The sequence below is a fragment of the Aethalodelphis obliquidens genome, unplaced genomic scaffold, assembly GCF_003676395.1.
Source record: "Aethalodelphis obliquidens isolate GAN/ISIS:26980383/991018 unplaced genomic scaffold, ASM367639v1 scaffold28, whole genome shotgun sequence".
NCBI lineage: Eukaryota > Metazoa > Chordata > Mammalia > Artiodactyla > Delphinidae > Aethalodelphis > Aethalodelphis obliquidens.
Genome location: NW_020837972.1, coordinates 611,884 through 639,336, shown reverse-complemented (window position 1 = coordinate 639,336; position 27,453 = coordinate 611,884). Strand labels below are relative to the sequence as shown.

General features: G+C 41.4%; 2 protein-coding genes across 11 annotated transcripts in view; one reads left to right on the top strand and one right to left on the bottom strand.

Moving 5' to 3' along the window:
• Window positions 1-314: 314 nt before the first annotated feature.
• Window positions 315-20,892, top strand: DRG1 (developmentally regulated GTP binding protein 1). The gene is made up of 9 exons (XM_027124244.1): window positions 315-500; window positions 1,279-1,402; window positions 2,717-2,892; window positions 8,599-8,668; window positions 11,455-11,624; window positions 13,935-14,065; window positions 15,463-15,630; window positions 15,896-16,018; window positions 20,579-20,892. Exons 1-9 carry the CDS (start codon window positions 459-461, stop codon window positions 20,676-20,678), a joined length of 1,104 nt encoding a protein of 367 aa, XP_026980045.1. The 5' UTR covers window positions 315-458; the 3' UTR covers window positions 20,679-20,892.
• A 4,198-nt stretch (window positions 20,893-25,090) lies between these two features.
• Window positions 25,091-27,453, bottom strand: part of EIF4ENIF1 (eukaryotic translation initiation factor 4E nuclear import factor 1) — a 42,418-nt gene continuing 40,055 nt past the window's right edge. For 9 of the 10 annotated variants that reach the window (XM_027124229.1, XM_027124228.1, XM_027124233.1 and 6 more), the window contains 3 exons: window positions 26,863-27,198; window positions 26,445-26,609; window positions 25,091-25,858 (listed from right to left, as the gene is read on the bottom strand). In XM_027124229.1, coding sequence (XP_026980030.1) covers window positions 25,617-25,858; window positions 26,445-26,609; window positions 26,863-27,198 — 743 coding nt within the window. In that variant the 3' untranslated portion in view covers window positions 25,091-25,616. The remainder of the gene's footprint in view (window positions 25,859-26,444; window positions 26,610-26,862; window positions 27,199-27,453) is intronic. The other variant, XM_027124227.1, reaches the window with a different exon arrangement.

Sequence of the window (27,453 nt, the reverse complement as noted above, 5' to 3'; positions counted from 1 at the left end):
CCGGCGAAGAAGACGGATGGACGCTGCGAGCGCGCTTTTCAGGAAGAGGGTCTGAGAGCTGCGGGCCTGCAGCGAAGAGTCACTCATCACACACTACGTGCCGGGGGCTGGGCGCGGAGCAGGACGCGGGGCGCAAGTCCGGCGGGGCGGGGCCGAGCGGCGCGCGACCCTCAGCGCGCTCGGGGAGGTAAGGACCGGGGTGGCCTCTCTGGCCCCCATTCCCGCGGGCTCTATGACACCGCGCTGGCTCGCGGGACGGGGCGCGGTTGGCTGAGGAGGAGGAGACCACTTCACGCTGTATATGTCTCAGTAAGTCTCGCGCGGAACTCTCGCGAGAAATAGGAAGTCCCGCGCTTGCGCACTGCTGTAGCGCCTGGTGGCTGTGGAAGGTCCGCTGGCGGGTGTCCGAAGGGAGACTGTCCGTGTGGAGGCCACTGCGCCCCCCGCGACTCACCACCATGAGCAGCACTTTAGCTAAGATCGCGGAGATCGAAGCCGAGGTAATGGGCGCTCGAACACTTCGTCCGAGCGTTCCTCTTCGGCGGCGTCTCTCCTGCCTGAACTTCCCTCAGCCTCCTCAGGACCGGGCCCGCGTTCCCCGACTCCCCTCATCCCGGGCCCGCGGTCTACACCTGTGCAACTTAGTCAGTGCCCCCTTCCAGCGTTCTGCTCCTGTCTGAACATTGTTTCTCTCAGTCTTCTCTTCTTTTTATGTGAGCAACACTGAATCCTATCCCCCCACTTCTGCCCTGACCTGCTCGCGTACTTAAGTATCTTTCTTTATCGCCCCTCGAACCGCCCTCCCCTTCCCCAGTCTCTACTTTGATGACCCCCTTTCCCAGAGTATTGCTCCCGGGAATATGATCTGGATGTAAATTGTCATCTGCGGTGGCTGTTGATTCCACCTGGATTGTTGTGTGATTGTATGGTCTGAAGTGCTCAGAGCTCTTTAAAATCGGTTGGGGCACACCAGGTACAAGCAGTTGAAAAGGAATCAGCAGCTGAGTTTTAGTCTAATCTGTGAATGCTGATTGTAATGACCTTGGTCATGTTTCTTCTGTTTGGGCCTCAGCTGTTTGCTCTGTAATGCGGGGAATAGTCTGCGTGATGGAGAGAATGGATTTTTACTCTTTTAAGTCTGAGTTAAAATGGGTGTATTGAAGTTAGTGGGACCTAGATAAAAAACATCATTCTCTCAGAGCTGGGGGCGCATTCATTCTGGATGTTTTAACTTGTAGGAACTGCTTCTGATTTATGGCTGTGATTCCTCCCTTATAGATGGCTCGGACGCAAAAGAACAAGGCCACAGCACACCATCTAGGGCTGCTTAAGGCTCGCCTTGCTAAGCTTCGCAGGGAACTCATTACTCCAAAAGGTGGTGGTGGTGGTGGACCAGGAGAAGGTTTGTGTTTTGCTTCGACTTTCTTTTTCTTGGTATAATTTTTATTAAAGTAATAAAGGCATATGGTTTAAAAATAATTTAAAATTTTATATCAAAGTCGATTTGTGTTTCCTAAGCCTAAATTCTTGAATTGTGTTTATTTTATTTTATTCTACTGATTTCTTTCTTTTTCTTTTTTTTTTGGCCATGCCATGCGACTTGTGGGATCTTAGTTTCCTGAGCAGGGATCGAACCTGGGCCCTGGCAGCGAAAGCACCGAGTCCTAACCACTGGACTGCCAGGGAATTCCCAATTTTACTGATTTCAAAGGCAAACGAATATTCTCTAAGTGAACTAGGGTTTTATTTATGTATGTCCTGTACTGATCCAAAATAGTTTTACATTGGCTCACTGAAATATGTAAATAAATAGTCAACAAGATAAAGGAAATTAATACAAAGGGAAGTGAAGGTGGAAAGAATAAGTTGAAGCCGAGAGATAAAGTTAGGATGAAAAGTAATGTCATAAAGTCTGTACACTTCTTAGAGAAGGGCCACAAATTTGGCTTTGAATTTGTTTGCAATGCACTGTAAGAAAAGAAAACTCTGTCAGTGACACAGTCCCCAGAGTTTATAAGAAAAAAAACAAAACCGATTTTTTAGATCAGTGGTTATATAATATTTGGGCCCTAAATACTGTGGGTACTAGAAAGGTATATAACATGTAGAGGTGTAAAGTTTTTACATCAAACACTCCATTTAATTTAAGAAAAAAAAAATGTCATGAAGAACCTAGGGGTAAAACAGGAATAAAGACACAGACTTACTAGAGAATGGACTTGAGGATATGGGGAGGGGGAAGGGTAAGCTGTGACAAAGCGAGAGAGAGGCATGGACATATATACACTACCAAACGTAAGGTAGATAGCTAGTGGGAAGCAGCCACATAGCACAGGGAGATAAGCTCAGTGCTTTGTGACTGCCTGGAGGGGTGGGAGGGAGGGAGATGCAAGAGGGAAGAGATATGGGAACATATGTGTATATATGACTGATTCATTTTGTTGTGAAGCAGAAACTAACACACCATTGTAAAGCAATTATACGCCAATAAAAAAATAAAAAATAAAATAAAATAAACAAAACCCACTCCATTAAATATTTTGAATTGCTATGGGGGAATTTTGTGTGCTTAAGCTCTACCCTAGAGATAAACTGTAAAAAGTTGGAGAAATAGGTTCTAGAGGGATAGGCAACCAGAATGTAAAAGGAATTACATGAGTCTCAACACTCCCAGGGATAACTTTCCTCCTCCTTTTTATATTTGTTGATGTTTTAGGATTTGACGTTGCCAAGACAGGTGATGCTCGAATTGGGTTTGTGGGTTTTCCATCTGTGGGGAAGTCAACACTGCTCAGTAACCTGGCAGGGGTATATTCGGAGGTGGCAGCATATGAGTTCACTACTCTGACCACTGTACCTGGTGTCATCAGATACAAAGGTGCCAAGATCCAGGTGAGTCAGGCCTGCAGGCCAAGGAAGGGAAGAAATCAATTCTTTCATTTAAAAAACACTTATTTGGAGCTCTGTATATGCCAGGCCTGATCTTTGATCTACCAGGCCCTCAGTGTCTAGTAGGGAAGATAGAGCAGTACATAAAAACAGTAATACAGTGGGATATCGTTTGTGAAAACACAGAGAAAGGAAGGACTACTTTTTCCACGTGAGGATGGAGGTGGGGGAAGGTCTGATAAGACAGAAAAAGCTGCATGTAGAAAGTGACAATGGGGTGGGTTTTGAAGTTCAAATAGAATTTCACCAGCCGGAGAATGTAAAGGACAGTTTTAAGGAGCCATAACAGTGAACAGCCTGCTGTGGTGTGAGCTTAGCTGTGGGACAGTGAGTGGTAGAAACTGAATCTGGAAAGGTAGGTTGGAGCTGAATTATGAAGGATCTTATGTGCCTGCTTAGGAAGTTGAATTTTATCTTGTACATAGCTAGGAGCCATCAGAAACTTTAATAAATACCATGATCGGACCCTTTTTATTTATTTATTTATTTATTTATAATTAATTAATTTATTTTTGCGGTACGCGGGCCTCTCACTGTTGTGGCCTCTCCTGTTGCGGAGCACAGGCTCCGGACACGCAGGCTCAGCAGCCATGGCTCACGGGCCCAGCCGCTCCGCGTCATGTGGGATCTTCCCGGACCGGGGCACAAACCCGTGTCCCCTGCATCGGCAGGTGGACTCGTAACCACTGCGCCACCAGGGAAGCCCGATCAGACCCTTTTTAGAAAATAATTCTTATCTGTGAGACTTAATGAAGTTGTCATTTTCAGAAGTTCTCAGATAGATGATAGATTTAGGGCTCCCAAATGAGGAGTCCACTTGGGTATGAAAGAAGGAATGTGTAAAATGTAATGGAACACATTCTTCTTTGCTCCACAGCTAAGAAGGTAAGGTTCTGAATTTCATGGCATTTGAATCTAGACTAAAGGTTCCCAAACTTTCTAGTTCACAGCACCCTTAGTGTCTCAGCAATTATTTCCTGATAGTTTTCTGGTCCCAGTAATTTTTTATGGTGCTCCAGGCTAAAAGAAATAACCCAATGGTTCTGTTTGTTAAATAGTTAGATCCAAACAATTATTTATGTCCTTACAGCTACAGTTATTTACTAATGGGATATGGGCACTGTTGGGTACCATATAACTTCTCAAATTTTGGAATCAGATTGGATACTGCCACATTTGTTTCCTTTTCGACACCGATTTTTGTGTGGTGCTTATTTTTTACCATAGTAATCGCTGAAAAATCCAACTTCCCAAAGATTTGGATCTGATGTGATTGAAAGCAGTGTACTAGGATCTAATGGTGAAATTGTGAGCTTCTTGGATTTAGTAGTTCCCTCAGTGCCTGACAGATATTAAGAACTGCTGTTTCTTTTGAAAATTTAGAACGCCCTGAGTGCCTTGGCACATCATTTGGAAACTCTTGGTGTAGGTATTTGTTTTCCCTCTTTCCCTCTTGCTGAGCTACACAGTGAGTTGTGAAGTACATTCATGCTTCTTTATTATAGAATCTGAAGTAGTGAGGGACCAGTGTCCTGGTGGTATTTTCAGTGGCTTTTTTTCTTTCTGGTTAGATATCCATGCAGATACTGTTAGGACATGTACCTTTCTAGGACTCCATGTCCAAATGTATATAGTAACAAGAATGAGGACACTTGGGCATATCTGGACCATTGCTTAATTTCATCTGGTTTCAGAGTCTTTGGCAGCTCAGAGAGTAACCTCTTTCCTGATGAGATGTTATGGCACCTCTCTCAGGGCTTCTGGGTATATCAGAATAAATAGCCACTTAACCCCTCTCTTTCCTTGTCTTTTCCTCAAAACCTTCATTTATTTCAGTCTCTTGATCTTTTCAGGTTTTTTTCTTCCTTTTTTCCATGGTACTTTCTTTTCCGTCTGTGCCCTCTGCCTCTGTTTTTCCTTCTGACTTTCTCCAGAAACCAAGTTAAGTAAGCATACTAGTAGGTGTGTTTAACTGCATTAAAATGCCCTCAAATGTTCTTTTAAAAGGCTGTTTTGTGGCAGAGGACTCATTATCTGTGACTTGGTGGGGAATGGTGTACAAAATTAGAACCACCTAATAAGAATTATAAAGAGGTAGAGTTCTGTTTTTTTTGTTGTTGTTAGGAAAGAAGATCTTTTTAACAATAAAGGTGCCTAAAAATGGAATGGTACCTCTTGAGGTAATTAATTACTATGTCTGGAGGTGTTCAAGTAATGGCTGAACCACCACTTAACCAGGGATGTACATATGTATACATATATATGTGTATACGTATATGTGTGTGTGTGTGTGTGTATGTATATATATATATAAACTTGTACCTGCTTTAATCTCTGAAGGCATTTGAGTTTGAAGTAGGTTAACATTCCAATTCTTAAAATCCTACAGTTACATGATTTGAAGAAATATTTTTTATTTTCTTATCTCTTAGTTGGTTGTAATCTGAAATTCAGAATTGTAAAGCATAGACTGTTTTTATTGGAAGAAATATAGTTGCCACATTCAAATAGTTCAATGTAATTTTAAATATTTCCCTCTCAAGAAAAGCTAAAGTTAACTTGCTTTTACATTTGTAGGGGCTTCAATAAATTTCTCCGCCATGTTCAGCTGCCATGGCTCTTGCTCTCTTGTCTCAGTATAAAGCCTTTTGCTGATGGAATACTTTTTTTTTTTTTTTAAAGCAGGCAGGGATTTACAAAGTGGTGGAAGTAGATTACAGAATCTTTGGGAGGGCTGAAGAAATACACTTTAGACTTAATTTCTTAGGAACAACTGATGATAGACGTTTTGTTTTTTCAGACATCTTTATTGAAATGTAATTCACATACAGTTAACTGCAGAGGAAGTATATACAATTTGATAAGTTTTGACATATCTATAAACTGGTGAAAATATCACCACAATCAAGATTGTGAGCATATCATCCCCAAAGTTTCCTCATGCCCCTTTCATCCTGTAGTTTACATGTTAAGAGTTTTATATAAATAAGACCATGTGTAAATATAAATGAACTCTTTTTTTGGCTGGCTTCTTTCACTTAGCATAATTATTTTGAGGTTCTCTTATATCACCCTGCTTCCCCTAATATTAGCACCTTACATAAACATAGAATAATTATCAGTAATAGATTAACTCTGGTGCAGTACTAGTCAGTAAACTATAGAACTTGTTCGAATTTTTACCAGTTTCCCAACCAGTGTTCTTTTTCAAGATTCTATTTGTGATCATCCCATGTTACGTTCGGTTCTTTCTCCTATTCTCCTGCCACCTGTAATAGTTCCTCAGTCCTGTCCTTCATGATCCTGACACTCTTAAAAGAGTGCTGATTAGTTATTTTGTAGACTGTTCCTCAATTTGGATTTCTCTGATGTTTTCTTACGATTAAACTGAGGTATTACATTTTTTTGGCAAGCATACTACAGAAATGGTGGTATGTCTTTCTCAGTGCATCTTAGGGATTCATGATGTTAGTATATATTATTGGTAATGTTGACCCCCATCAGTTGGTTAAAGTGGTGTCTGTGGGGTTTCTCTACTGTAAAGCTATTATCTTTCTTTTTGTAGTTAATAAATATCTTGGGGGAGATACTTTGAGAAGATACAAATCCTGTTTCACAAACTTGCCCACTCATTTTAGCATTCATCTGGATCTCATATGCAACAGTTATTACTGTGCTTCTTGCTTAATGGTGATTCTCTATTTTTCTCTTTCCTACTACATTTGTTAATTGGAATTCTATTATATGGAGGAGCTATTCCTTCTCTCCCATTTATTTATTGAATTTGTGTCATTGTGGGCTCATGGATATTTACCTTATTTTATGGATTATAATCCAGTACTACCATTATTTTATTACTCACATTGTTACAGGTGTGACTATTAGGAACTCCTTCAGGTTGGCTCCTTTGTTCTTTCCAGAAGGCCCCATCTTTTTGTGTGTAATGCCTTATTTTTTGGTACCACATGATGTTCCAGGCTAATCTTATATTTTCCCTGCCCCAGCCCTGGAATCTGCCACTTCTGAAGGAGTGCTCGTTCCTTTTATTGGAGACAGATGTTTAGAAATCAAGATCTGGTGTGCTCATTAGCCCCCATGTAGCCTTTTAAATCAGTGTAACTAAAGTTTCCAAGTCAAGGCAGGTGTATTGAATATAAATTACGTTTTTTGAAAGAGAAAGGGTAGCTCAATTTAACTGGTGCGTTGTATCAGTTTTAGAGGAGGTAATGTTATTTATTATGTAGTGAGGAATAGGAAGGACATTTTGAGCAGGTTCTTGAATGGAAAAGTTGAACTCTCTAAGCACCTCCTGAGTTTGTTCTTTTTCCTTGTGGTTTATTTAATGTGAAGTTTATTTCTGTAATATCAGATATGCTTATAGCAAAGACTAGTTATTGTTGTTGTTGCTGTTTTTTGCCTTGCCGCGAGGCTTGTGGGATCTTAGTTCCAGACCAGGGATCAAACCGGGCCCTCGGCAGTGAAAGCGCGGAGTCTTAACCACTGAACCGCCAGGGAATTCCCCAGCAAAAGCTAGTTTTAAATGATGTTTTGATAAGCTGCAGCTATATACCTGTCTGTTCATATGGATAATTCAGTATTGGCCATACAGTAGTATGACCCTTGGTATTTTCAGATTTTACATATGCTCTTAACAGACTCTCAAGGGCTTATAACTATAGTTTGTGAATTTGAATCATCGGTGCTATGGATTTGGTTTTGATGTTCTCATCATTAAGTACATACACTGTGACTTCTGTGAAGTTTTACTTTATTGCATTTCCTGGGCAATTGAGTGGTCATTTTCAACTAGGGACACCTATCAGAGTCACCCATGGAGCCTTCTGAAATACAGATCAATATCTGAATCCTACTTTGGCGCTTCCAAATCAGAATATACAGGGATGAAGCTCAGATATCTGCTTTTTTTTGGCGATATGCGGGCCTCTCACTGTTGTAGCCTCTCCTGTTGCGGAGCACAGGCTCCGGATGCGCAGGCTCAGCGGCCTTGGCTCACGGGCCCAGCCGCTTCGCGGCATGTGGGATCCTCCCGGACTGGGGCATGAACCTGTGTCCCCTGCATCGGCAGGTGGACTCTCAACCAGTGCGCCACCAGAGAAGCCCCTGCATTTTTAACTGTTTTATAGGTGATTTTTATGTGCTTGCCTGATTAAGAATGGCTGCAGAAATTTTTGTGAACTGGAGGATTCACAAAGGTCTCAGGATTTATTGCTTGTGAATGTTATGATCCACTTATTATCTATAGTAAGGAATTTGTATGGAGGATCAGCCTTCTGAAAAGTGGGGGAATATTGAAAAATATTAGTGTAGAATAATGGATTAAGGCCCCCAAAATGTGGATTATAATCTTGTTTATTAAGACTGTGACTTTGGGCAAACTACTTAACCTCTATGAATCTCAACCAATATCCTTATTCACAGACTTACTAGGCATTTTGAACTAGATAAAGTATGTAAGAATCTTGCAGCTGACATTTAGTAGATGCTTAGTAAAAGTGAGATTTACACATTCACTTATAAGGAAGATTGGATTTGGATCTCCTAAATTTTGACTACTTGAGAAATAAATCATTCTATTTGATCTGTTCAGATTTATAATCAGTTTTTCCTTTTCTCTCCGTAATCTTCCAGCTTCTGGATCTCCCAGGTATCATTGAGGGTGCCAAGGATGGGAAAGGTAGAGGCCGTCAAGTCATTGCAGGTGAGTGTTCCAGGGCCACCATCCCAGGATATCATCCCTTTACTGGGTACTGTTCCTTTAGATGGGACTGTTGGGCTTGGAGTTGGTACCACAATGAAGGGCATAGTTTTACCTGACTTCTCACTGGAGTAGAATGTCGGAACTTAAAGGGACCTCAGAGAGTATCAGTCCAGATCCCCATTTGCAGAGAAACACTAAGGACAGGAGAAGTGAAGTGCGTTGGTGCAGTGTTGCACTGTTGTGGCAAATTCAGAGCTAGAACTCAGGTTTCCTGACTCCCACCCATGCCTTTCCTTCTTCTTTCCTTTTTATTTGAGGTAAAATACTATAAAAGGATAATCATAGGGGAATTCCCTGGCAGTCCAGTGGTTAGGACTCTGCACTCTCACTGCCGAGGGCCCGGGTTCAATCCCTGGTCGGGGAACTAAAATCCCACAGGCTGCAAGGCACGGCCAAAAATAAATAAATAAATAAAGGCTAATCATAAATTGCAGTAATCTGCTACCCCAGATAACAGATAATTTGACACCTTTAGTGTCATTCCCCATTGGCAGGTACTGACAAGTCTTCAACTGTTTCTTCTATTTCATATTTTAAAATGTTATGCTTATATTTCTATTTCATGACTAATTAATTTTAGATACCATCTGTTGGTTTCATGTTATGGTAGGAAATTAGCTCTTTCATACTCCATGTCTCTTTTCCTATTCTTTCAAAGATGTTGTATCATAATTTTTAGTTAACTCACTAGTCGTGGTATATATTATTATGTAATGACTGTCTGACTTTTGTTGTGCTGAGGTAAGTAGTGTGTTATGACTTGGTTTCTTTTCTGTTGAGATCTGTTTTTATTTTTGTTTTTTTTTTTTTGTGGTATGCGGGCCTCTCACTGTTGTGGCCTCTCCTGTTGCAGAGCACAGGCTCTGGACGCGCAGGCCCAGCGGCCATGGCTCACAGGCCCAGCCGCTCCGCGGCATGTGGGATCTTCCCGGACCGGGGCATGAACCGTGTCCCCTGCATCGGCAGGCGGACTCTCAACCACTGCGCCACCAGGGAAGCCCCTGAGATCTGTTTTTGAAGTTTGTTTTTCATGGAGTTAATAATTGGTTCTTGTTTTATTTTGTTTACTTTTCTGTTTGTTAATATTTTTCAAATGTTCCAATAGATCAAATGCCTATTAATCAGTAGTTTTCTAGATACTTGAATACAGTTCCAAATACAGTCTTACTGATTTCATTATCTCCCCTCAACCCTGACACTACCTTCCTTTACCCTTTGTCTTTATGCCTCAATCTGGATTGATTGCTTTCTAGACCAACACTGTCCAGTAATGGAAATGTTTTGAATTTGTGCTGTCCAATATGTAGTTGTAGGTGTGTGTGGCTGTTGATCACTTAAAGTGTGCTTGGTGCAATTGAGTAACTGAATTTTAAATTTTATTGAATTTTAATTAATTTAAATTTGAATAGCCCCAGGTAGCTAGTGGATGCTGTATTGGATAATGCAGCTCTAGGCTTTTTGCATGGCTGTCATCCTGAGATTTTCTTTTGTGTTCTTGTGTGGGTCCCCTATTTCTTAGAGTCAGCGTCTTACCTTTTTTGGGTTATTTTCATGTTTTGCTGAAGCACATTCTTTAGAAACTTACTGAAAAAGAGTGAATGATAGGTACATTGTTCTGGTTTTTCTTTTCATGTTTGAAAGTATTTTTATTCTACCCTTAATTATTAATTTAGCTATTTATGGAATTATAGGTTTGAAGTCATTCATGGATGACTATCAGAAATATGCTAAATTAAAAGAGCCAGGCACAAAAGACTAGATTTTGTATAATTCTATTTATATGCAATTCTAAAACATGCAACTTAATCTATGGTGACAGAAAAGCAGATCAGTGGACTTCCCTGGTGGCACAGTGGTTCAGAATCTGCCTGCCAATGCAGGGGACACAGGTTCGAGCCCTGCTCTGGGAAGATCCCACATGCTGCAGAGCAACTAAGCCCGTGTGCCACAACTACTGAGCCTGTGCTCTAGAGCCCATGAGCCACAACTACTGAGCCCACGTGTTGCAACTGCTGAAGCCTGTGCGCCTAGAGCTCGTGCTCTGCAACAAGAGAAGCCACTGCAGTGAGAAGCCTGCATACTGCAACAAGAGAAAGCCTGTGCTCAGCAGCAATGAAGACCCAACGCAGGCAAAAATAAATAAATTTTAAAAAAAAAGGAAGAAAAGCAGATTAGTGGTTGACTGGGAATTGAGGGGAAGATTCATTGCAAAGGGGTATAAGGGAGCTTTTGGAGGTGATGGAAATCCTCTGAATCTCAGTTGCTGTGGTGGTTATACAGGTATATACATTTGTCATCAAACCATGTGCTTAACACTATTTTTTATAAATTATATCTCAAAAAAGTCGACAAAAAATATGCTAACTGGATAATCTTATTCTTTTAGAATTCTTACTGTTTTAAATCTTTCTGAACTTTTTCAGGAATTCGGGTTATTGCCTGGTTTGTATCTTCATCCCAAATTATTTTTCTACTAGTGTATCTAGAAGTTGACACATCCTCTAGATACACTAATAGAAAACAAAGAATACATTGCAGATTAACTTCTGGCATAAATCTTTGGAAAGCTTAAGAACTTCATGTGTGTCTGTGTATTTATAAAAAAAAAAAAATCCTTTGTCTCTTAAGTGTAGGAACTCTAGACCACCCCCTCCCCCTTTTGGAGTATTTGAATTATGTTAAGTCTTTAATGAGCTTTGAAAAAAATTTTATTTTGAATTCTTCAGTGGCCAGAACGTGTAACTTGATCTTGATTGTTCTGGATGTCCTGAAACCCTTGGGACATAAGAAGATAATAGAAAATGAGCTGGAAGGCTTTGGCATTCGCTTGAACAGCAAACCCCCCAACATTGGCTTTAAGAAGAAGGATAAAGGAGGCATTAATTTCACGGCCACTGTAAGTGGAAAAGGTGATATGGGGCAGGTTGCTGAAGGGACTGGGGTGGAGAGTGGATTGTGGTACATAGACATTGACATTTGGAAATTGCCTGGCTTCTCCCAGCACTAATTGAGGTAACACAATGATGTCGTAATGACTGAGAGAGTAGGACAAGAGTCGGTCTCAGACTTACTTACCTTTGTGACTTTATTTCTTCCTTTGGGTTATTTGGGGTGATATGGGACTAAAGACCAATCTTATGTTTGCATGAAGTAGATGGCTGCTGATATCATCTATTTTCATTCATTCAACACAGATTTATAGAGCACCTACCACGGGCCACACATTGTTTTAGGCTTTCAGGGGGAATGGAAGAGGGAGCAAAATAGACAAAAATTCCGGCCCTTAGATTCTAATGGGGAAAGTAGCAAACAAAATTAATGAGTGATTATAGTATATTAGATAATGATAAACTAAGGACAAAAGTAAACTAGGGAAAGAGGATGGAGAGTGTTGGTGGGAGGGTTGCAGTTTTTTTTTTTTACATCTTTATTGGAGTATAATTGCTTTACAATTGTGTGTTAGTTTCTGCTTTATAACAAAGTGAATCAGTTATACATATGTTCCCATACCTCTTCCTTCTTGCGTCTCCTGGGTTGCAGTTTTAAGTAGGTTGATCAGAGAAATCTTCACTGGGGTGACATGAAGGAGTGAACCAAGTGAATATCTTGAGGAAGAGCGTTTCATGTTGAGGGAATATCCAAGTGCAAGGCCCTGAGGTAGAGGGTTCCTTTGCACGTTTGAGGAACAGAAGAGTGAGCAGGCAGGAGAGTGGTAAGAAACAAAGTCATAGTATAGGGCCAAACATGCTTTTACTTTGCAGGAGATGGGTAACTTTTGGTTGGGTTCCAGTCTGTGGAGTAAAATTGATTCAGGTTTTAATGGAATCAATCTGGTTGTTGAGAACAGACTGAAATGGGTTAAGTACAGACGCACAGAACCCATTTAAGAGGTTATTGCAATAATCTAGTCAAGAAGTGATCACTTCTTAGACTAGAGTTGTAACAGTGGAGGAGATGTGGAGTGGTTGATTGTGGAAAGATTTTGGAAATAGTTGGTAGGAATTACAGCTGGACTGGATATGGGTTGTGAGAGAAGGAGGTGATGGTGAGTTTTTGTTCTGAGCTAGAAAAATGGACTCTCATGACTAAAATAGTAGGACTTTGTGTAGAATAGGTTTGGAGAGGAGGGGAAGATCAGATGTTCAGTTTGAGATGCCAGTGACACTCAAATTAGACCTCCAAGTGTTACTGTCAAATAGGCATGTGAGGAATGATCTGGGTTGGAGCTATACATTTAGTGGTTATCAATTTTAAAGCCATGAGCTTAGCTGAGGAAGCAAATATAAATAGGAAAGAGGTTCAAGGATTGAGCTTTGTGACACCACCCTCCGTCCCCCACAACGATTAGACGCTGGGAGATGGGAAGAATCAGCAAATAAGACATCTCAGACAAAGAAGAAGGAAAACTGGAAGAGTTTGGAATCCTGGAAGCCAATTAAAGAAAGTGTTGCAGATTGGTAGAACGATCAATTCTGTCAAATGCTGCTTCTAAGTCATATGATTGAGGAATGAGAATTTCCTACAACATTTAACATTCTGGAGGTCCAGATTATTTGACTGTCATAGGTTTAAGCTGTCCTGCCCAAAAGATCTTTTCTATTATCCTGTCATAATGTTTGAACATTCTTTCTGTATTTTTGCTAAAGCTGCCATAATAAAGTACTATATAGACTGGGTGGCTTGAACAACAGAAATTTAATTCTCTTAATTTTGGAGACTGGATATCTGACATCAAGGTGTGAGCAGGACTGGTTTCTTCTGAGGCCTCTCTCCTTGGCTTGTAGATGGCTGTCTTCTCCTCTGTCTTCATATGACCTTCCCCTCTGTGTCTGTGTCCTAATCTCCTTTTCTTGTAAGGATGTGAGTCACATTGGATTAGGGCCCACCCATATGACCTCATTTTAATTTAATTACCTCTTAAAAGACCCTAGCTCCAGTCACATTCCGAGATACTGGGATTAGTTCTTCAACATATGAATTTGGGTGGGGATGGGGACACAATTCATGCCATAGCACATTCCTTTGAGTTTGGAAAGATATTTAGTTTTTGAGTATTTCCTACTAAAAGTCAGGTACTCTCATCCAGGATAATGGTCTTTAGAAATAAGTTTGCACCTTATCTAGGATTATCCAGGTACATCGGTAGATACTCTTAGGAGGTTTTTTTTTGCTCTCTGACCAGTCATTGTCTTCTATGCCCATTCAGTGCCCTCAGAGTGAACTGGATGCTGAAACTGTGAAGAGCATTCTGGCTGAATACAAAATCCATAATGCTGATGTGACTCTGCGTAGTGATGCCACAGCAGATGACCTCATTGACGTGGTGGAAGGAAACAGGTACTGACTAAATGTGCCTGAGTTTGAATTTGAAGCCTTGTAATGGCAACAACATTGGATTATGAATCTGGCAGACATTGATTCTAACTCCAGTTGTGCTGTTATCTTAAATAATAGTGGGCCTTGCTTTCTTTAGCTGTAAAATGAAGGGTTGGTCTTGATTGCTGACATCCTTCTTTGCTCTGCAATTTGATCATGATAATCTAATTGCTTGTTTCAGTTACTTGCTGTGAACTAGGCTATCCCCTAAGCTCTGTGTCATATGATGGTTGAAGAGGGTAGGTTCTCAATCTGCTCTCACAGAATTAATCCATCTGAGAAATCCTGTAGGCTGTTCTGAAGAACTGAGAGCAGACTGGCTGTGTCTATTTTCTCTAAGGGAACAGAGCTGAAACCCTATTCCATGAGACATTACTATTACTAGTATTTGAAATTAAATTATAATTGAAACTACTGTTAAAATTATTTCTGGCATTTTAAAATAAACTATTTATTTATTTATTTATTTATAGCTGCATTGGGTCTTCGTTGCTGCACGCAGGCTTTCTCTAGTTGCGGCAAGCGGGGGCTACTCTTTGTTGCGGTGCGCGGGCTTCTCATTGCGGTGGCTTCTCTTGTTGTGGAGCATGTACTCTAGGCACACAGGCTCAGTAGCTGTGGCTTGCAAGCTCTAGAGCACAGGCTCAGTAGTTGTGGCACCTGGGCTTAGTTGCTCCACGGCATGTGGGATCTTCCTGGACCAGGGTTCGAACCCATGTCCCCTGCATTGGCAGACAGATTCTTAACCACTGCGCCACCACGAAAGTCCATTTCTGGCATTTTGAAAACAAATAAAAGCTAGTGCTTTGAGTTACGTGTTTTGGAAGTGAGGTAATTGAAGCCTGAGAAGTTGTGGCTTGCCTAATTATTACTAACTTAGCTGCCCTATTGATTGAACATTAGGATTATGACTTTGCTAGATGTATTAAAAATTTTTTTTTATTCTTTAAAAGTTATATTATTAGAAATATATTTACATTCTTACAGTTCATAAAAGAACTCTGGGAACTGGACTCTGAGACTTGCCCAGGGATACATGTATAGAAAGCGACAGAGCTGGGAATAAATTCATTCTTTGTGACTCCAAAGCTTGTGTTCTTTTCCACTGCAGGATGCTTTCTCAGTAATTAGTTGCATGACTAGGGACTACGGCTTGAGTTTTGTTACTTCTCAACCCATAGTTCACTTTTTGGATGTTCTACCTGATTTTGGTAGGAAGCTTTTTCTTTTTTTTGGCTGACTTTCTTATGACCCCATTTAAGAGTCTCTGATTTGGGGTCCTGGGTGAGAGGGTGCTGATAATCAGACTGACAGTCTTGTCCAAAGCTCCAGACTCACGTACTGTTTTTGTTCTACAGAGTCTATATCCCCTGTATCTATGTGTTAAATAAGATTGATCAGATCTCCATTGAGGAATTGGATATCATCTATAAGGTGCCTCACTGTGTACCCATCTCTGCGCATCACCGCTGGAATTTTGATGACCTGTTGGAAAAGATCTGGGACTATCTGAAACTAGTGAGGATGTAAGTCTTAGTGGATAGGGTAATATTACTGTAGGATTTAAACCAGACTGTCCTAAAATGATACCCTCTAGAGCTCATTAACATAATCTATTTTTGGAGATATAAATAAGTTAATTCCTCTCATCTGCGAGGCTATATTGAGGGCACTTTCTTCCTCAAGATAGAGGTTATCTGGGTCTGATCTCCGGGGTGATGGAGGGTTGATTTGCATTCACACATGAAACATTCCAAGAAGTAGGCAACCTCTATTCCCTCTGTGTTCTAGTTACACCAAACCCAAAGGCCAGTTGCCAGATTACACATCCCCAGTGGTGCTGCCTTACTCCAGGACCACGGTGGAGGATTTCTGCATGAAGATTCACAAAAATCTTATCAAAGAATTTAAATAGTAAGTATCGTGGGCCCATGGTGCCTTCTTTTCCCTGTGAGCTACTGGTTCTACTAATAATTCTTAGGATAGTATTATAGAAATTAGGCATCAGGAGATGCTTGCTTGGTTAGAACTTTGCAGTGTCTTCTTAAAACCATGCCAGCTTGGAGCAGGAAGAACCCTAAAAGCCTTTTCAGGTTGGGAGGGCTGACAGTACAAAGTGCTCTGACTTTCTCTTTTTAATTCGTCTTCCTCTTGACAAACACAAAATGTTAATTCTTCCTGCCAGCATCACACTGGGCTTCACTGGGTACTGAGGGCCTCTCTAAACCTTTTGCATGAGTAAGTCCCCCTGATCTTTCTCATACTCCTCACTGCTGATACAGGTGGAATTTTTTTTTTTTTTTTTTCCTCAATGTGTGGCACGTGGGATCTTAGTTCCCTGACCAGGGATTGAACCCATGCCCCCTGCATTGGAAGCGCGGAGTCTTAACCACTAGACCACCAGGGAAGTCCCGAAATATACTTCTTTTAACATCTTATTTTGAACTAATTTTAGACTTACAGAATAGTTGCAAAAATAGTAATAGAGTTTCCTTACATCCTTAACCCTACTTTCCCTAACATTATCAGCTCACATAAGCATAATACAATCATCAAGAACAGAGGTTAGTATTGGTACAATATTATTAACTAAACTATAGACCTGATTTGAATTTTAATACCTTTGCTACCAGCATCCTCTTTGTGTTTCAGGAATCTACATGGGATTTTAGCTGTTACTTCTCCCTAGTCTTCCAGTCTGCCAGTAATATTTCCTTAAGTCTTTCAGTGTCTTTGATCTTGGCCTTTTTGAAGAGTACTGATCAGTTATTTTGTAGAATGTCCCTCACTTTGGGTTTGTCTAATGTTCTCTCATGATTGAAGTGGGATTATGCATTTTTGGTAAGAATACCACAAAAATGATGATGTGTCCTCAGTTTGCATCATATCACCGGATTCGTGATGTTGATGTATCTTATTATTATTATTATTTATTTTATTTATTTTTTTTTGTGGTACACGGGCCTCTCACTGTTGTGGCCTCTCCCGTCGCGGAGCACAGGCTCCGGACGTGCAGGCTCAGCGGCCGTGGCTCACGGGCCTAGCCGCTCTGCGGCATGTGGGATCTTCCCGGACCGGGGCACGAACCCGTGGCCCCTGCATCAGCAGGCGGACTCTCAACCACTGCACCACCAGGGAAGCCCTGATTATTATTATTTTTAAATTTATTTTATTTATTTATTTTTGGCTGTGTTGGGTCTTAGTTGCTGCACGCAGCCTTTCTCTAGTTGTGGGGAGTGGGGGCTACTTTTCATTGCAGTGCGCGGGCTTCTCATTGTGGTGGCTTCTCGTTGTGGAGCACAGGCTCTAGGCTTGCAGGCTTCCGTAGTTGTGGCTTGTGGACTCTAGAGCGCAGGCTCAGTAGTTGTGGTGCATGGGCTTAGTTGCTGCACGGCATGTGGGATCTTTCTGGACCACGGCTCGAACCCATGACGCCTGCATTGGCAGGCAGATTCTTAACCACTGTGCCACTAGGGAAGCCTGATGTTGGTATATCTTATTGATGGTAATATTTACTTTGATAACTTGGTTATGTTGGTGTTGGCTGGGTTTCTCTACTGTAAAGATACTGTTCTCTCTTATTTGATAAATGTCTTGGGGAGGTACTTTGAGACTATGAAGATCTGTTTCTCTTCAGATGTTTACCTGCTGATTTTAACATCTATGGTGGAGCTTGTCTGCAACATTTATTGCTGTGTTGTTTGCTTAATGGTAATTCTTTATTTCCCTCTTTCATTTTACATTTATTTATTGGAATTCTATTGTGAGTTACAGCTAGCTCTTCTCCCCTGTTTATTAAGTTAATTCATAATTTATTTTTATTAGTATGAGCTCTTGGATATTTATTCAATGGTGTTATAATCCAATCCTGTCATTATTTTGTCACTCAAGTTGTTCCAGCTTTTGCCGTTAGGAGCTCCTTCAGGTTGGCTCCTATGTTCTTTTGATAGGCTGCCATCTTTTTTTTTTTTTTTTTTTGTAAACATTTCCTTACCTTTCGGCACTACTAGATGTTCCTGATTCATAGTGATTTTTCCTACACCAGCCCTGGAATCAGTCACTTATCCAAGAAGCCTGGGTTTACAAGATCTGTGTGCTAGGCATCCTCATTGTTAGTGGACTGTTGTTGCTTGTAAGGCCCTCTTAGCAGACAGAGTTAGGAAATGTATATAAGGATACTAACCTGTACTTACAAGTCCATCTGTATTTCTTTATCTCTGTTGTCTTATGTATGTATCTATTTAATTTACCCATCCATCCTTATCTATCTATATTAAGAACCATCAGTTTATTTATTGTTACCTCTGATTCCAGTTCAACACCACAGGGTTCATTTTAGCCTTCTCCTTTTTATTTTAACTTCTCTCTCCAGCAGTGAGAAACGTGGCTGTCATTATCTATAATCTACTTATTTAATTCTAGTATATATAAAAAGTAGTTCAGACCTGCAACCTATAATTCTGTGAGAAATATTTTAACTAACTGAATTACAGTATTTATAAATAATTCTTTTTATCTTTACAGGCTGAAATTTTAAAAATTGTTTTAAAAACAAGAGAAAAAACAAAAATAACAAAAAAAAATAAAAACAAGAGAAAATAGAAAGTAATTGTAGAAAATTAGGAAAGCATAGAAATAGTTTTTGTTTTATTTAATTAATTAATTTATTTATTTTTGGCTGCGTGGCATGAGGGATCTTAGTTCCCTGACAGAGATCGAACTCATGCCCCCTGTAGTGGAAGCGTGGAGTCTTAGCCACTGGACTGCAGGGGAAGTCCAGAAATAGTTTTTAAAATATTCATACTTGTTTCTGACCCTAAGAATACTGAAAGAGTGAAGTCCTTTATTAAGCTTCACATTCCTTTTATCAAAAGTAACTATCCACACACAGGTGCTAATTTCTACTGCCCTCAAATCATTATATTTTGACACATACTTGAATCAGTGAAGGAGAATCTTGGGAGAAGTTAGACATTTTCTTTTTTCAAAATTTATAGATTTCTGGATAGTTCCTGCCTTCCATGGTAACAGAACACTGTTCAAAGCCTCTGAATTGTAGCTTAACCAAGGAATTAAATGAAAGGGGAGAAAAATATTTTGGAGAAGAGACGTATGAAGGCAAATAGAATTTTATTTGGTCACTATTTTCCTGTTTTTGATTTTAAATTATTGCACAAATAGCATTTTAACTGTCTTAATAATAAAAAAAAATTCAGCTTTAGGCCTACTAATTATGACGTGTCCCTGTTGCATTCCCTTTGTGTCCTTGACCACATGCACACATCCTTTGATAATTTACTATATGTTTTCTCTGTGTTATAAGATTTATATATATAATTTTTATAACCATAGTTTTCCTATCTTTTGCTACTTTATGTAAGTTTCTAGTCTTAATGCACAGACCTTTCCCTTTTTATTTCTTTAATCCAAAAGTAGGATTAATGATTATATGGCTTATGATATGTTTTGCTGCATTGCTTTCCAAAAGGGCTGAACCTGTTTACATTTTGCCATCAGCAAAATACAAGGCACTGACTCTATTGCAGGCATTGAATTTGACTGCTAAAAATTAGTTTTCTAACTTAAGATAGTAAAATGGTTACACTGCATTTATCTTGCTTGTTAGTACATTTGAAAGATTTTATATGTATTTGTTTTACTAACGGTGATGTATCAGTTCTTGTTATTTGTTTATCTGTTTTTATTTAAAAAAGTGAAATCTTAATGATTATTTTTTGGGGGGGAATAAAGATTTTTAAAGCAAAGACAATATAAAAATAATATGGCCAATGTTTTCTACCCCTTGGTACATAGTTCTTAGTCTCTGTGAGGCTGGTATCAGTGTCTTGTTCACTCATTTCCATCAGTAGCACATCATACTGTTAGTATTGGAAGCCCATGGATAAAAATTACCTTCCTATATTCTAAGAAATCAGGAGACCTATCAGTTATGGCTTCTTGATAGGGAAGGAGAGTTTTCCTAGTTTGACTGAGGAAGGAGGTCCTACATTTCTTATTAGTACCCACTGATGGTTTCAGTAGACCCCATAAAAACTGGTATTCTCTAACAGTCTGTAAATAACTGACATTGCATTTGTAGGAATCAATTTCCAATCAGTTATTTCAGGGTTTTTCTCTATTAAAAACCTATGCTTTCTCCTTTTAATTTTAAATTAGTCTTGTCATACTTCTCATGTGTATTTTTTCTCTTTGACTTTCATAAGTTGGCTTTGGAGCAAGAGGAACCACACAACTTCTGAAAATCTTTGCCACTTTTTATGTGAAGGTTCCAGTGTGCCACACTGCTTGGGAAGCTAAAGCCTTTGGGCTTTGACTGGGGACAGGGGACCTTGGATATTGCAGGCCTTTGGCTCTTAAGAGCTGGAATGCTAAATCTGAGCAGAAAGTGGCACCTAGGTAGATAGAAGCTAGGTGATTATTTATGCTAACTGTTCTTTTTTTCCTTCCATACAGCGCTCTGGTGTGGGGTCTCTCTGTGAAACACAATCCTCAAAAAGTGGGTAAAGACCATACGTTGGAGGACGAGGATGTCATTCAGATTGTGAAGAAGTGACACCATCCCCTTCACCATCTGCCAGGCCATGGCAGCTTTCTCCATGATCAAACACCTGACTCCAAGCCCCTCCTGGCTTTGGCAGCCACTGGACCAGGATACAGGGGAGGGAGATGGAGGCACCCAAATTGGAACTTCACTTGTCTTAACTTGGTGTCACCTTGTATGTTGAGCTGCATAAAGGACCTGGTAGGCCAGCGAACTATGTACAGTTCATGTGTCATTGTCAGAATTTGTTTTGAGGAGGACTGAATGAGGATGGGTATGTGTAGTGAGGCAGCTGCAGAAGGAGTACTTGGGAGCTTGGTCTTGTATGTGAAATGGGTAAAAATGTGACTGCAACATCTCACTTGATGGTTAGTTGTGAGAAACCCTTCCAACTCAGTGTGGGTTTTGGTCTTTTCAGGTGGTCTTTCCCAGATGATACTGGAGAAAGGAAGGACTTGATGTAAGTTAACTGATTATTCCCTGCAACGCTAGCCATTTTGGGAGATGGTGTAGTGTGGCGGTTGAGTAAAATACTCTGACCAGGCACATCAGGCTTTGAATGGCAGGCCTACCTCTAATTAACTGTGGAATCCTGCATAAATTACTCAATCTCTATAAGCTTCAGTTTTCTCATGTAACATGGAGATGGTAATAACACTTACCTTCTAGAGTGGAGATTCTTAGTATTAAGAGAGATGGTACTTGTAAAATGCTTACTAGCACAGTATCTGGCATATAAGTACTTGGTGAATGTTGGCTCTTGTTTTCACTGGTTCCTTTCCTTTAGTTAGAGCACAGCTGTGTATCAGTGTTGGGCTGAAAGTTGAGCTGAACCATGCTGCCAGCTGGGCGCCACTAAGTGTCTCCTTTCCCATAGCCCAGCCCTTCTCCTGAACTCCCATGGCAGCCCTGGCCCCAGCCACATAACCCGAGTGAAAGCATGGAGGCAGAACATTGCAAGTGAGGCAACCAGTGTGATCAGAGCAGGTTTGTGGGTACACATATGTATGGAGGTGGGAGGTTAGGTTATAAGGAGGGGTGGGGTCAAGACTACTTGAGAGGGTACTAAGGGCATAAGTAGAGGTTTTAGACTAGAAATAAGGGATTTCCTTGATAATGCAAAATTGGCAGAAATCTTTGTGTGCTGGACTGGACTAGTGAGAATATGGGGAGAGGGAGGGAGTGGACATATAGCTATAGAGGAGAAATCTAAACTCGGTAATTGACTGACTTGCTCTTTGGAAGAGAAGTCAAAGATTATTTCAGTATGGATTACAGGGATGATAGAGAAGGGGAGTCCCTGAGAAAATCGAGAAGGGAAACATTTACAGGAAGACAGAGTTTGATTTTAGGTGAAGTGAGCTAGAGCTTCTAGCAGGTTGTGAGGAATGAGGATATGGGATTTTCCACATACTCAGCCTTTTCCAGTACTTGTTACTCCTATTACCTTAGTGACAGTTATTTCCCTCTCATAGTCTTCCTAGAGCCTGGGTTTAGCACTGTCCCCACAGCCAGGAGATAAGCCTCTCAGGCCTGGTATCCTAGTCACTTTGCAGGGTGTAGACCTTGATATCACTGGTACATTCATGATAGAGGCCATAATTTAGAACCTACCCCGGCTCTTCAGAGAGACATTGGCTTCCTGAGCTATGGGATTTCCAGCAAGGTTTACTTTCCAGCCAGGGCATATGGGTTTTGGGGGAATCCTCAGACTCACTTTCATTGGGCAATGAAATGCCAGGATGTTGGGGAGAGAAGGATGCTGAAACCCAAGTTCATCCAAGGCCTCAGGATGTACTTTGAACAGGCCTTGCTTCCATCATTCAACACCCTCCCCTTCCCCCATCGGTGGCCCCTGGTGTTTGAGGAGAGCATTACCCTACCCCTCCTTTCTCTCCCTTTTGGGTTCAGACTTGGGAGTTCTGGGAGAGAGGTACAGTCTTGTATTAGGAATGCTGCCTGGGGTAGGGCCACCAACGAGGGTTATTCCTATAGCGCAAAGCTTTCTCTTCATGAACTCCCAAGACTAGAGTTGTTTGGCTGTCATAGCATGGCTTGAATTTCCTGTGAATTTCCATTTTTCTTTCCTAATCTTTTATAGCACAGCTAAGCAGACTCACTGTCCTGTGCCATTAACTAGTTAGAATGCTTTTAGCTGTGTTTCATAGCAGACGCTAACTTAACCAGCTGAAATGGAAGAAAACTTGGTCTCTCACATAAGTTTTCTGGAGCTCAGATGGGCTTATGGTAGCTGGTATGTCATTGAGGATCCAGATTCTTTCCATCAAGCTACTCTTGTCCACTGCAGTTTGTTGGCTTTGCTGGGCAGTTGGCTCCCCTCACTGTCAAAGAATGTCTGCTCAGTCCCAGGCTTTGTATCAGTATCCAGAGGATACTAAAGAGCGCTGAGTCTTTATCTTTTGGGGAAGCCATTTCCTAGAAGCTGCCCAGCCAATTTGTCTCTGCATCTCATTCCCATTCTTGAACCAGTTGTTGATAAAGGGAATAGAACTATTGAATCAGTTTACTCCAATAAGTTAATCTTCATTCCTGGAGTTTGTCTCTTTCATTCAGGCCAGTGTACCTGACCTCCCTTCCATCTTAAGAGCCTGGCTTATAAGATACTTAACAGCTGTCTCCTGGAAGAAGGCCTGGCTGTACTTTCCCATTTTTTCCCCCTACTTTTGATTACTACTAACTTTCCAAGTACTGGCTGCTCAACTGCTTCCTTGGGGGTGGGGGCACTATTCTTTCCTACCTGACCCCCCTCCTTAACTTCCACGAGGTTCTCTGTGGCCCTCTGCCTTTTTACTTTGAGGAGGCCTTGCACATCCTTCCAGTCTTGATTGCTTCTAAACTCATTTCATGCCTGCTAGACTTTCCAAAGTTGCTCCACGTAAGATACCTTGTTAGCTGAGACATCATGTCATCAGGTCCTCCTACCCTTACTCTATATCTGGCTTTTAACTCTTGAAGACTGCATTAACTTCCTCTTTTGCCTCTACTCTTCCATTGCCCTTACTCTATATCTGGCTTTCAGCTCCTGAAGACTGCATTAACTTCCTCTTTTGCCTCTACTCTTCCATTCACCAAAATAGTTTTTGTGCCGTTTAGCTTCTGCTGTGCTATTCTTAGCAACACTCCTTTATTTCCTTCTGGCTCCATCTCACCAGTTATTGGCTAATGGCTTTGCCCTCTGCTTGGTGCCTGCATTTGTTCATTTCTGTCATACCAGCTTCTAAGTCTGAAAAGGAGGCCCTCACAAGCAGCTTCAAACCAATCCTCCCCACTCTACACCTATTAACTATTGGTTCAACATGAAAGGGAAGGTGAAAGGACACACAGGAAAGATGGAATTAGATTCAGGTGTCTATGTTCTGCCACTGTTACTTGAGATTGTTTTCCAGCTTTTGTTTATAGAAACAAAGCATTTGTGAGAATTCTAAACAGGGCTTATTTCTGAAGTTGAAGAATCACTCAGCAAATCCTACTGCAGGGAGGGAGGGCTAATGAAGTTGAAGTACTAGGAAGAGACAGACCTCATGCTCAGTCCACAAAGCCAGGTTTGGTTGAAAAGCAACCTGCTTTCTTGTGTTCCTGGAAGAATATAGGGCAGGGTGGGCAGCTCCAGGTTTATAGGCTGCACCCTTAACACTGAGGCTGTTTTTCACCCTTGTACTCAAAATCCACCCATCTTGCTCATTTCACCTGTGAATCAGAGAATGGCCTCATTTTTTGACCCTCTAGTATGAAGTCAAAGTAGCTTTGATCCCTAAATAGACAAGTATCGAGATACTGGGTGAGTTATCGAGATACTGGGTGACAAATCAAGAAGATTTGTCACCTCAGATTGGTGGGACTAAAAAACCTTAAGTGAGGAAAGGGGACTTGAGGCCATAGTTAGAGTATTATAGTGGAATCCTTTTCTCCAATGTTGTGCATGTAGTTAAGATGAATAATTAAAATAATTGTGAGTTGAGGAATGAGGTAGAGCACACAAGAAATCAGTTAACACAGGCACCAGAGTCTTGAGGGAAGTTTTATATGGAAAAAATTTATGGACTGAATCAGAACTCTAAGGCCCCATTTTTCCCTATAGGGGACTTTGACCTGGAGAACAGGAAGGCAACAAACCGCTGACTTTTACCCCAATAAACAAATAGTTTTCACTAGGTGGGTTTAATTTTAGAAATTGCACACCATCATCTGGTATTAGCCACAATCAATACTACCTGTAAGGTCAGCCCAGCCTGAACTGGCCCATTGGGGTCTTTAAGGCTCAAGAAAGAGGGCCATAGTTTCCTTCTCCCAAATCAGAGTTCAATTCCATGAGTTTTAAAGAAAAAACTTAAGATAATTTCCCTCAAAGAACCTAGTGAAGAGGAAGGGATTCAGGAAGAAATAAACACAACAGTGCCATTCACTTCATTCACACACTTAGCATATGCAACTTTAATCAACCAAAAGAAAAAGTCCCAAATGTACAAGTGAAAAAAAATCCAAACTGTTGACACAGGCTTAACTAATATCAGCTACTTTTATGTACAGCTGTATAAGTTCAAAAAAGCTATCCTATATGTATGTACAAAAGTTGTTTATACACAGGTCTGTACATAAGGGTCTATACATTTATTTCCTCAGAACCCTTAAGGTGCCACCTTTTGGTGAAGACACCAACACTTCATTCACATATCTTACAAAAAAAGACTGTTTCCTGTATTCAGGACTGACAACACTGCATCCTGTATTCAGACCATGTAGGCTCCACTCGATTGGTTAATAAGTTCCTTCCATCATAATGCAGACAACACCAGGTGCCTAGGTGCCCTTCAACAGCTTCGCACAGAGTGCTACAAAGTAAAAGCCCATAAACCAACATGAGATGAGGAAGCAGAGTCCTGACCAGGGTGCCACCAAAAGGTCCAGGCTTAGACAAGCCTGCTGCCCTGCTCATTGTCGGTACTCCAGTTCATCTACACTGATGACTTTGGCGGGCATGGAGGGCAGGGGCTGCTGTAGCACATCTGAGCCAAACCATTTGGCAAGGCCCACGGGGGAGCTGCTCCTCTGGCTGGGGCGGTGCTCTAGTTGGGAGTGCACATGAGGCAGGCCTGACCGGCTGGGCACATTCTGAGGCGTCGTCTGAACGCTGACAGCAGCTGCCTGGGAACCAGACCCTGGAGGATGAAGAACTGTGGCGATAAGAACGTTATCATTCAGAGCACAAGGAGAGGAGGTAGTTCTCTAGCAGGCAGGCCCTGCTTCACTCAAATCCTATCCATGAAACTCCAAACAGAATTCTTTACCACGTGATTGATTCTAGGCTTCCTTAGGAAATTCCTTTGCAAAATGCCAGAAGACAGTACCTTAGAAAGCTGAGCTATTCAGAAGCAATCGATATTGAGAGCCCATCCTAGATGACATGCCCACTACTTCCCAAGACAAGCAGAAGCAATGACATAAGCTGGCGAGAGAGCATCTACTCTCGGCAGTCCCTATGCTGAATCTGTCAGAAGGATTCTCAGCCTCCTCTCCTAAGAGGCAAAGGGACAAAAGAAAAAAAAAAAAGCCAAAGCACACCTGGCTCTCCCACTGTCTTCACAGGAATTCCAAATCCCACAGAGGTCGCTTTACTTCATCCTATTCTCTGATTACACCCTTATCCCAGTCTTGCTAGGGTGAATGGTCAGTGTCATTTTATCCCCTTCACTGGAAACTGGTTCAAAAACTTTAAGCCTGAGCCCATCCTCAGCTCACCTGGCCCATTTCTGAACTTACCTGAGCGCTGTAGCTGCTGTTGCATCATTGCCAGATGCAGAGGTGTCCCAGGACGAGGGTTTAGGAGAGGGTGACTAGTGGCAGGTAAAGGGTAAAAGGGTTGACCCAGGATTGGGCCAGATAGTCCCTGTAAATGAGTCAGGTCCATCCCAGGAGGAAGCACACCTATTGGGCAGAAAGAAGAAACTGGTGAGAAATAATCTACCTGGAAATTTTCAAGCCTGACTATACAGTTTTGCTAATCAGAAAGTTTATTAAGAATGAAGAATCCTCAATGCTAGGTTCCTAATCTTTTAATCGACTAAGGGATAGATCAGATTGGACCCACTGGTTAAAATGGAAAAAACCTAGTAACATCTTTTTAGGGATGAAAACCATCAGTTCTAGCAACTGTCATCATGCCAGGTCAGAAACTCACCAGCTTGGAGCAAACTTGGAAGATGCTGTGGATGTACTCCCTGGGCCAGCATCCTTTGGACCAACCCTGGGTGAAGCTGGTGAGCAGGCCGAACGATGGGGACAAGGGGGACTTGGTGCACAGGGCGGAGAAAAGGTGTTCCTGGAACTGGGGATGCCAAGGTGGGTGTTTTTCTCCCAGTTGCTTTAGGTCGGTAATCTTGTTCTTTGGTGTAACGACTGGTCTGTGATAGTGGGGTGGAACATGAAAACCGCTGTAGGGTTGATAGTTTGGGATTTGTAGTGGGAGAAGAGTCTCGATCAGCAGTGGGCACAGAGCCGGATGACAGGAGGTTCTCTGTAAGGATCCAGAAAGAGAATATTTTGGTATTGGCAAACTTTTCTCAAACACATTGTCCTCCCAATGATCCAGTAACTCATTTCTTAGAAAGCTCACAATCCTTATTTGATCCCCTCAACAGATTTAGAGGATTGCATCGTAGGGACCATCGTTTGGCCTTATGAACAGGCCTAGTCAAGGTCATGGGTAGTTAAGGACAGACCTGGGAGTAGACCCGAAGTTTTCCAGTCTTCCAACACCTTGCCGCAAGAG